The sequence below is a fragment of the Lolium rigidum genome, chromosome 3 (genome assembly GCF_022539505.1).
Source record: "Lolium rigidum isolate FL_2022 chromosome 3, APGP_CSIRO_Lrig_0.1, whole genome shotgun sequence".
Lineage (NCBI taxonomy): Eukaryota > Viridiplantae > Streptophyta > Magnoliopsida > Poales > Poaceae > Lolium > Lolium rigidum.
In genome coordinates, this window is record NC_061510.1 from 74,234,928 (window position 1) to 74,245,847 (window position 10,920).

The 10,920-nt window shown below is 46.6% G+C and overlaps 1 protein-coding gene across 1 annotated transcript; it reads left to right on the forward strand.

Annotated features, from left to right (window-relative positions):
* The first annotated feature begins 1,438 nt into the window (after positions 1-1,438).
* LOC124701413 lies at positions 1,439-2,464 on the forward strand. Its single transcript, XM_047233459.1, has one exon. The coding sequence runs from the start codon at positions 1,439-1,441 to the stop codon at positions 2,462-2,464; it is 1,026 nt and encodes a 341-aa protein (XP_047089415.1).
* The last annotated feature ends 8,456 nt before the right edge of the window (positions 2,465-10,920 follow it).

The window sequence follows — 10,920 nt, forward strand, 5'->3', positions numbered from 1 at the left end:
GGTGTTAGATAACAAAAGAGGGTTCCTAAGTCTCAATGGATTGAGTAATTCCCAGCCGATGTTACAGTTCCTTTCATATAGGTCTAAACAAATGTTCATCTTGTAAAGAAATGTATTGTCTTCGTCGACTCAGCAAATGTATTCTCTATTACTTAACAAATTTAAAATGCCCATGAGATTAATGTGATAATTTGTTTGTCTAGTTGAAAACGTGTTTGTTCTCAAAGCTAAGGAAAATTGTGTACTCGCGTACGGATCTATAAGCGGACAGATGGCTCTTTGCATTGACTAAGACTAAGATATTCAGGGGTGACTCAAATTATCAAAAGTGATAACAAAAGGGTGTGGTTAATTCTTAGTCCACTAAAAAGTGGTTCACTTCTAAATCAAGTGATGTAATCTCTATGTTTTTGTACTAAATGAACCTCTTTTTCTTGTGTGAATACTTTCTTGTACTGCATGGATTATTTTTTTCTCAGCAACTTCATTTGCAAGTGAAAATCTAAATTGTATAACTCAAAAATCTCGGTTGCAATCCGAGTTGTACCTCATAGAGTGCACATGCCAATGTGCAATTTCAATATTATTGGAGTTGAATGAGCTCTAACTTTAATTCTCAGTGGACCGAGAAAAACCGAACAACAATTGTGACAATTGCAATTTCCACGGATATAGTGCCAACTACCTGAAGCTTGATCAACCCACCGACCACAGCCGTACTGTTTCACTTTTTTCACCGTTCGGGAAAGTGAATACTAGGTCTTATACTTTAATTTCACGCATGCATGCATGAGTACATCTAGCTTGGGATCTAAGTCACCCTTTGCTGGTAAAACCGAGCACATGAAGCAGAGTTGCGGTTCATGATGATACATAATTATGGCGTTGCGCACTGGTGCTCGCCTTGCAATTGGTAATTGCCATGTGATGATAATCTCATTCCGTAGAACGTTAACTAGTCGCTAGCTAGCCAGGCCAAGGCTACCATTACTAATCACAGTAAGCAAGCAGAGGTTCATGATGCATTACGTACAAAAACTGCGGCACGTGCACTCATCACCTAGCTCCGTCCCGCACTCTCACTCACTGCTATAGCAAAGCTAAGTGCTAACCATCATCGACATTTGTCATTATGCCCAAGCCCAACGGGGCAAATTGATGAAATCCCGGTTGTCAATTCGGCTTGTAATCTCATACCGGTCCTTCTTTCCCCACTTTATTCCCCCACATTTTGCAAAAGTTGGACGCGACCCGCTGCGGATTATCATTTCGGGTGTCATGATCGAAGTTCCAACCTTGATCCCTTTTGCTGCTACATAAGCCATCACTGATTCACAGTTCGACAGGCAGAGCAAGCGAATTTCGAACGCTTAATTGGCTCCTCAGAATTGAGCTAGCACGTGCTACGTGAAGAAGATTGAGGGCAGCTGAGGTCGTCATGGCACCTGCCAATGGCGCGGAGGAGCAGGAGCTGCCGCTCTTCCACCCGTCCCCGTGCGCCTACTACGTGCAGAGCCCCTCAGCGGCGTCGCACACCCTCAGCCACCCGGCGTCCGACTCCACGGCGCTCATCCTCTCCCCGTTCCCGGAGGCCGCCTTCGCCGCCCCGCGCCGCTCCACCCGCGAGCACGACGCCGGCGCCGGCCGCAACGAGCACGACCAGGAGGCCTCCCGCCTCGCCCTGTCCCGCTACTCCTCCTCCCGCGGCTCCAACAACTCCTTCCTCACCGACAAGAAACCGCAGCGGCAGGTGCTGAGGGTGGTGTCCGGGCGGTCCTCCGCATGCGACGACGACGACGACGGCGCCGACCGGAGGAGCGGGGCGTGGAGGTACGTGAAGCTGGACCCGGAGGCGCCCTGCTGCTGCATCGCGTTCCAGGTGGCGTGGAGGGTGGCCGTGAGCGTGGCGGTCGCGCTGCTCGTCTTCGTCGCCGCCACCAGGCCCGCCCGCCCCGGCGTCTCCTTCAAGGTCGGCAGGGTCGAGCGGTTCAGCCTCGGGGAAGGGCTCGACGGCTCCGGCGTCATCACCAGCTTCCTCAACTGCAACTGCTCCGTCGAGATGGCCGTGGAGAACCACTCCAGGGTCTTCAGCCTGCGCCTCCTCCCGCCGCTGCTCCGCATGTCCTTCGCCGAGTTCACATTCGCGACCGCGCAAGGTCAGGCGCCGTACGCCGCCGTCGTCGGGCCGGGAGCCTCTGCGACGGTGAGGCTCTTCGTGGCGGCGCAGGAGAAGCCGATGTACGCGGCGTGGCGCGGCATGCATGACCTGCTCGAGTCCGGCAAGGGCGTGCCGGTCACCATCACGGTGCGGTCGCGGTCACGGTACCGCGTCGTCGGGAGCCTGGTCAGGCTCACGTACCGCCACGACTCACAGTGCGTCGTGTACCTCAGGAGAAGAACGCCGGCGCGGGACAACGCCCTCGTCGCCGCTGCCGGCGCCACCTGTTCCGCCGCGACTTTGTAAACTGGAGTGCTCCATTTTGGCGTGCATCTCCAATTTTCGATCGAGCAAACTTCATTTTCCAATTCACGAGAAACGTTTCATTTTTTACGTGTGAAATAGGAAACGGATGTGATTAAATTAATTTGGCTTGTACTAATTGTTGACGAATTAATAAGTATATGAATGGCGTCACATGAGCATATTTCTTGGATTCCACAAAATTTGAAATTAAATACGCACATACATATAAATATTCTAAAATTAAGGTAGAAATTTAGGAGAAAAATATGTTGTATTTTGACAAATTTCTGACAAATATATGTCCCTACACACAACGACAAATGTTGTTTCTTTTGGAGTACAACGTAATTTCTACCAAAACTTTTCACGAGTATTCAGAACAAGTGTATATGAATACCGTCACAGTATGTATTCATAGAATAAATTTGATGATTCTTTAAAACATAAAAGTAATTTTTTCAAATATTTTAAAAAGTGGGAGCATTGGTGCTCCTGTGTACCAAATTATTATTACCTATATAAAAGTTGAACCTCTTTGCCTTAACCACAGCTATTTGGGTACTGTTCCTTTCCCTATTTTTACTGTAGACCGAACATACGATTCCTGTAGATGGTAGCTTGTGGTTTTCTCTTACCTTTTTTTCTATCGTGTAAAATCCCTGGTGACCGGCTTATGTTCGTAGCTTTATGTTACGTGTCCGGTAACCTCACATACCTATTTTAATTCTTTTCCTTTGCTTACCCATAAATTCCGATCTTCCACTCATCGTGTGTAGTTTTATTTAGATGGTCAAAGCGGTGGTAGGACCCACCACCGAAAAATAGGAGCCCGTCCATCGGTGGTACTCTCTGGACTCTTCCCCATGTCGTGCTCTTTTATTGATTTCCTCCCTAGACCCATCCTACCCAGTATTCGCGTCCATCTCCCTTCCCTTCCCTCCCCTGGGAGCTTCTCCCTCTCTATCCAATCTTCACGGCAGGGATGATCAGGGTTTCGCCAGTACTGCCCGTCCGCCGTCACGACCATGGGCCGATGCTCCCCGAAGGCGTACTTGGAGGAGCAGCGCCGGCTGCGTCACCACGCGTAGGTGGGAGCCAGGCCGAGGAGGCCAACGTTGGCTGGAGGAGCCCGTCAAGCGCCTGGTTGTGTCGCTGGGATCCCCGCCGCTGAGAGCCCGCATCTTCCTGATAGCTCCCTTCTCCCCTCGGTTTTCTCTCTTCGGCGGGTGCAGCGGAGGTGCGACGAGGATGGGTATGCTGCTACACCATGTGAGCTCCGCTGTTGGAATTTTCGCTTTCTTTTCTTTTTTCTTTCTCATTCTTTTATTTTTCTGTTCATGTTCTTCCTGTGAATTTTGGGGATTTTTGTTTGATGAAATGGGAATATTGGATGTGGCGACTAGATAGATGATAAGAATCATAGTAGCCATGTTTTCGGTACGATGGGAACGAGGGACGGGATTCGAAGGCTGGGAAAAATAGGAAACGGAGGGGGTAGACATCTCTGATACGTTCGGTTCATGGCCGGGACACGACTCTGACAGTTCCGGGACGACGACTCCGGAACGATAGACGGGATCGAGCAACGGGAAACTCTCATTTGCAACTAGTTGCGCCCGCACCCCATTTTTTGTTCTGACACTTCCAAGTTTCCAAAAAATACAAACTAAATCTCTAGACATACATTGTGTTGTGTCTTGTGCATCTGTGAAGTTTCATCCAAAAATATATCAAAATGTGACCTGTGTAAAAAAAAGAAGACGTACGTAAATAGTGTCACGTACTATTTACACATCATTTATTCTTTTTGTATAGGCCACATTTTGACATATTTTTGGATGAAATTTCACAGATGCACAAGATACATTAGAATGTATGTCTATAATTTTAGTTTGCATTTTTTGGAAACTTGGAAATGTCAGAACAAAAATAGGGTGCGGGCGCAACTAGTTGCGGAGTATCCCCTCTCGCCGAGCAACTATTAACCGAGGAAAGAAATCAAACTGGGCCTATATTACTCATGCGTGATTCCTATACAGGGATATTAGTTCTGGACTTCTGACTGAACCTGTACGGGCCTTAACAGCCATACCAAGCCCAGGAAAATAATACATCTGCCATACTTCACCGATCCAATCTCCTTTGACTCTGTTGCGGCCGAACAAGACTTGCGTGAATCCCTCTCGTCTCGTTCCTTGATTTCTACCGCGTTTCCGGCTACTATGGACAGGAAGCTCGCACAACTCGAGGCGGAGATCGCCGAGCTGCACGGAGCGGTGAGCAGGTTTGATCTCCGTCCGGAGATCACCGAGCTGCGCGAAGAGCTTCTCCGTGCTGGAACCGCGGCCGAAGTGCTCGAGATCCGCGAGAGGTACGATGATATGGTGGAGAAAACCTACCTGAATGCAATCCAGTGGCGGCTAGCTGCCGATCTGGTCGATCTGAAGCGGGCTGAGTTCAACAGGGAGATCGCAGAGGTGCGCCGGAGGATCCAGGAGGCCGATCTAAAGCGGGCTGAGTTCAACAGGGAGATCGCAGAGATGCGCCGGAGGATCCAGGAGGCCGATCTGAAGCGGGCTGAGTTTAACAAGGAGATCGCAGAGGTGCGCCGGAGGATCCAGGAGGCCGATCTGAAGCGGGCTGAGTTCAACAGGGAGATCGCAGAGGTGCGCCCGAGGATCCAGGAGGCCAATCTGAAGAGGGCTGAGTTCAACACGGAGATCGCAGAGGTGAGCCCGAGGATCCAGGAGGCCGATCTGAAGCGGGCTGAGTTCAATAGGAAGATCGCAGAGGTGCGCCGGAGGATCCAGGAGGCCGAGCGGAAGCAGAACGAACTCTAAAAGCTGCTCCAGCCTCCAAGTGGAGTAGAGCGTCCATGAAGTTAAGGAGGCAGCAGTTCAGTCTTTACTTCAGTTTTTTTTGGCAGTTGTCTTTACTTCAGTGTTGAGTGCTTTGAAGTTTAATAGTCTCTATTTGTATTCAAATTCCATATGTTCCCATAAGATTTATAACCTGGCTCATTTGGTAGTTTTCGATGTGGATCATAAAATGCCAATTAATTTGGCCTGGAGGGAATATTATTTATTGGTGAAATCAGAGCATATACCTTGCTACACTACAACCAGACTGACTAAACAAAAAAGTTCCATAAGACGCCAGATTATGTCTACCGATAAAACCAACCGCCTGTCGGTTTCAAAAAATAAAAAAAAAATAAAAATCACCAGATCAGTATACCGTGAGTATACTGCTAATGATGTTAGACAAATTTGCTTCCCCTGTGAACAAAAAAAATGAAGCAGAAAGAACAAATACATGAGTCAGAGCATCTCCACCGGCGGTCCCGACAGCGGCCCCGATAGCGTTTTGGGAGCCCGCGTCGTTTTTGGACTCGCACCGGTGCGCTCCAAATGGCGCCGGCTAGTTTTCGAGCCCAATAAAATCGCCGGCATCCCCGTACCGGCCCCTTCGCGTAGGGCGCGAATCGGGCGTGCCGGCGCCTCGCGGCACGACAGTTTTTGCGGGTGGGACCGCCTTATCAGCGAGAGGACGCGACAGTTCGCATCGGCCGCGACGTGGGAAGGTTGGTCGTCGGCATTTAATGATCTCCCGCGCGGAAATTGAGGTGGCCACGAGGGCAGCGACCGGCCACACGGCGTCTAGTCGCCTACGCTGCCGTAAATGCGGGTAGTTGCCACCGATATATAGTACGTACGCCATCCACCACCGCGGTGCTATCCTCTCATCTCCACCACCACCGCCGCTCCATTCTCTCCTCTCCACCTCAAAATGCCGCGCCGTCTGAAGATGACGTACTCCATGCTTGGCCTCAACGGCCGCGCGCTGCTGATGTCTACGTGTGCTTCTATTCTTGTAGACAGTGTTGGGCCTCCAAGAGCAGAGGTTTGTAGAACAGCAGCAAGTTTCCCTTAAGTGAATCACCCAAGGTTTATCGAACTCAGGGAGGTAGAGGTCAAAGATATTCCTCTCAAGCAACCCTGCAATTACGATACAAGAAGTCTCTTGTGTCCCCAACACACCTAATACACTTGTTAGATGTATAGGCGCACTAGTTCGGCGAAGAGATAGTGAAATACAAGTAATATGGATGATTGTAGGTAGTAATTGCAATCTGAAATAAAAATGGCAGCAAGCAAACATGTAGCAGAACTTGTTGGAAATGGTGTTTCAATGCTTAGAAACAAGGCCTAGGGATCATACTTTCACTAGTGGACACTCTCAACATTGATCACATAACTGAATAAATAAATGCTACATTCTACACTCTCTTGTTGGATCACAAACACCATTCATTGTGTAGGGCTACAAAAGCACACCTCAAGCCGGAGTGAACAAGCTCCACAACATCCGGAGTTCATATTAGAGTAACCTCTAGAGTGCACAATAGACCGTTGCAATTTAGACCGAGTACTAACATAGCATACACACTGTCAACAATAGCTATGAAAGGGGGAATAGATCGCATCAAACTATCATAGTAATAGTTAACTTCATAATCTACAAGAGATTACAATCATAACCTACGCCAAGTACTATGATGCGTGCAGTTAACACACGTCCGTTGGGAACCCCAAGAGGAAGGTGTGATGCGTACAGTAGCAAGTTTTCCCTCAGTAAGAAACCAAGGTTTATCGAACCAGTAGGAGCCAAGAAGCACGTTGAAGGTTGATGGCGGCGAAGTGTAGTGCGGCGCAACACCAGGGATTCCGGCGCCAACGTGGAACCTGCATAACACAATCAAAGTACTTTGCCCCAACGTAACAGTGAGGTTGTCAATCTCACCGCTTGCTGTAAACAAAGGATTAATTGTATGGTGTGGAAGATGATGTTTGTTTGCGAAGAACAGTAAAGAACAGTTGCAGTAGATTGTATTTCAGATGTAAAGAATGGACCGGGGTCCACAGTTCACTATTGGTGTCTCTCCCATAAGATAAATAGCATGTTGGGTGAACAAATTAAAGTTGGGCAATTGACAAATAAAGAAGGCATAACAATGCACATACATATATCATGATGAGTACTATGAGATTTAATCAGGGCATTACGACAAAGTACATAGACCGCTATCCAGCATGCATCTATGCCTAAATAGTCCACTTTCAGGTTATCATCCGAACCCCTTCCTCTATTAAGTTGTAAACAACAGACAATTGCATTAAGTATAGTGCGTAATGTAATCAACACAAATATCCTTAGACAAAGCATCGATGTTTTATCCCTAGTAGCAACATCACATCCACAACCTTAGAACTTTCTGTCACTGTCCCAGATTCAATGGAGGCATGAACCCACTATCGAGCATAAATACTTCCTCTTAGAGTTACAAGTATCAACTTGGTCAGAGCCTCTACTAGCAACGGAGAGCATGCAAGAACATAAACAACATATATGATAAATTGATAATCAACTTGACATAGTATTCAATATTCATCGGATCCCAACAAACACAACATGTAGCATTACAAATAGATGATCTTGATCATGATAGGCAGCTCACAAGATCTAACATGATAGCACAATGAGGAGAAGACAACCATCTAGCAACTTCTATGGACCCATAGTCCAGGGGTGAACTACTCACACATCGATCCGGAGGCGATCATGGCGATGAAGAGCCCTCCGGGAGATGATTCCCCTCTCCGGAAGGGTGCGGGAGCGATCTCTCGAATCCCCGAGATGGGATTGGCGGCGGCGGCATCTGCGGAAGGTTTTCCGTATCGTGGCTCTCGGTACGGAGGGTTTCGCGACGAAGGCTTTAAGTAGGCGGAAGGGCGGAGTCGGAGGAGTCACGGGGCCCCACACGCTAGGGCCGCGCGGGCCCCTTAGGCCGCGCCGCCCTAGTCTGGCGGCGCCCCGTGGCCCCACTTCGTTTCTCCCTCGGTCTTCTGAAAGCTTCGTGGAAAAATAAGCCCCTGGGCGTTGATTTCGTCCAATTCCGAGAATATTTCCTTACTAGGATTTCTAAAACCAAAAACAGCAGAAAACAACAACTGGCTCTTCGGCATCTCGTCAATAGGTTAGTGCCAGAAAATGCATAATAATGACATATAATGTGTATAAAACATGTGAGTATCATCTTAAAAGTAGCATGAAACATAAGAAATTATGGATACGTTTGAGACGTATCATACTACATGATGCACACACTGTCAACTTTACATCATGGAGGAGGAATAGACTACTTTAATAACATCACTAGAGTAGCACATAGATTAATAGTGATACAAAGCTCATGATCACATAAAGATCACACCATGGGAGAGAGATGAACCACATAGCTACCGGTAGAGCCCTCAGCCTCGGGGGAGAACTACTCCCTCCTCATCATGGGAGACAGCAACGGCGACGAAGATGGCGGTGGTGTCGATGGAGATGACTCCGGGGGCAATTCCCCGTCCCGGCGGTGTGCCGGAACAGAGATTTTGTCCCCCGAAACTTGTCTTCGCGATGGCGGCGGCTACGGAACTCTTCGTGGAATATGACTTCGTGTTTTAGGGTTTTCGCGACGAAGAGAATATATAGGCAAAAGGGCAGCGTCGGGGGAGCCAGGGGGCTCCCTCCCCATAGGTCGGCGCGGCCAGGGGGCCACCCGCGCCGCCATATGGTGTGGGTCCCCTGCTGCCCTTCCTTGACTCCTCTTCGGTGTTCTGGAAGACTCCGTGGAAAATAGGGCCGTGGGCTTTTGTTTCGTCCAATTCTGAGAATATTTCCTGTGTAGAATTTCTGAAACCAAAAACAGCAGAAAACAGGAACTGGCACTTCGGCATCTTGTTAATAGGTTAGTTCCGTAAAATGCATAAAATCATTATAAAGTGTGAGCAAAACATGTAGGTATTGTCATAAAACTAGCATGGAACATCAGAAATTATAGATACGTTGGAGACGTATCAAGCATCCCCAAGCTTAGTTCCTACTCGCCCTCGAGTAGGTAAACGATAACAAGGATAATTTACGAAGTGACATGCTGCTATCATAATCTTGATCAATACTATTGTAAAGCATATGAGATGAATGAAGTGATTCAAAGCAATGGTAAAGACAATGACTAAACAACTGATCATATAGCAAAGACTTTTCATGAATAGTACTTTCAATACAAGCATCAATAAATCTTGCATAGGAGTTAACTCATAAAGCAATAAATTCTTAGTAGAAATTTTTGAAGCAACACAAAGGAAGATATAAGTTTCAGCAGTTGCTTTCAACTTCAACATGTATATCTCATGGATAATTTTCAACGAGAAGTAATATGATGAATGCAAATAAGCAAGTATGTAGGAATCAATGCACACGAGTTGACACAAGTGTTTGCTTCTAAGATAGAAAGAAGTAGGTAAACTGACTCAACATAAAGTAAAAGAAAGGCCCTTCGCGAGAGGAAGCATGGATTACTATTTTTGTGCTAGAGCTTTTCATTTTGAAAACATAGAAACAATTTTGTCAACGGTAGTAATAATTCATATGTGTTATGCATAAGACATCCTATAAGTTGCAAGCCTCATGCATAGAATACCAATAGTGCTCGCACCTTGTCCTAATTAGCTTGGATTTCCCTGGATTATCATTGCATTACATATGTTTCAACCAAGTGTCACAAAGGGGTACCTCTATGCCGCTTCGTACAAAGGTCCAAGGAGATAGATCGCATTTGATTTCTCGTTTTTGATAGATCTCAACTAAGGACATACATACCGGGACAACATAGAAAACAGATAATGGACTCCTCTTTAATGCATAAGCATTCAACAACAGATAATATTCTCATAAGAGATTGAGGATTAATGTCCAAACTGAAACTTCCACCATGATACATGGCTTCGGTTAGCGGCCCAATGTTCTTCTCTAACAATATGCATACTCAAACCATTTGATCATGATAAATCACCCTTACTTCAGACAAGACAAACATGCATAGCAACTCACATGATATTCAACAAAAGTGTAATAGTTGATGGCATCCCCAGAAACATGGTTACCGCTCAACAAGCAACTTATAAGAAATAAGATACATAAGCTACATATTCTTTACCACAATAGTTTTTAAGGCTATTTTCCCATGAGCTATATATTGCAAAGACAAGGAATGAAATTTTAAAGGTAGCACTCAAGAAATTTACTTTGGAATGGCAGAGAAATACCACATAGTAGGTAGGTATGGTGGACACAAATGGCATAGGTTTTGGCTCAAGGTTTTGGATGCACGAGAAGAATTCCCTCTCAAGTACAAGGCTTTGGCTAGCAAGGTTGTTTGAAGCAAACACAAGTATGAACCGGTACAACAAAACTTACATAAGAACATATTGCAAGCATTATAAAACTCTACACCTGTCTTCCTTGTTGTTCAAACACTTCACCGAGAAAATATCTAGACTTTTAGAGAGACCAATCATGCAAACCAAATTTCAACAAGCTCTATGGTAGTTCTTCATTAATAG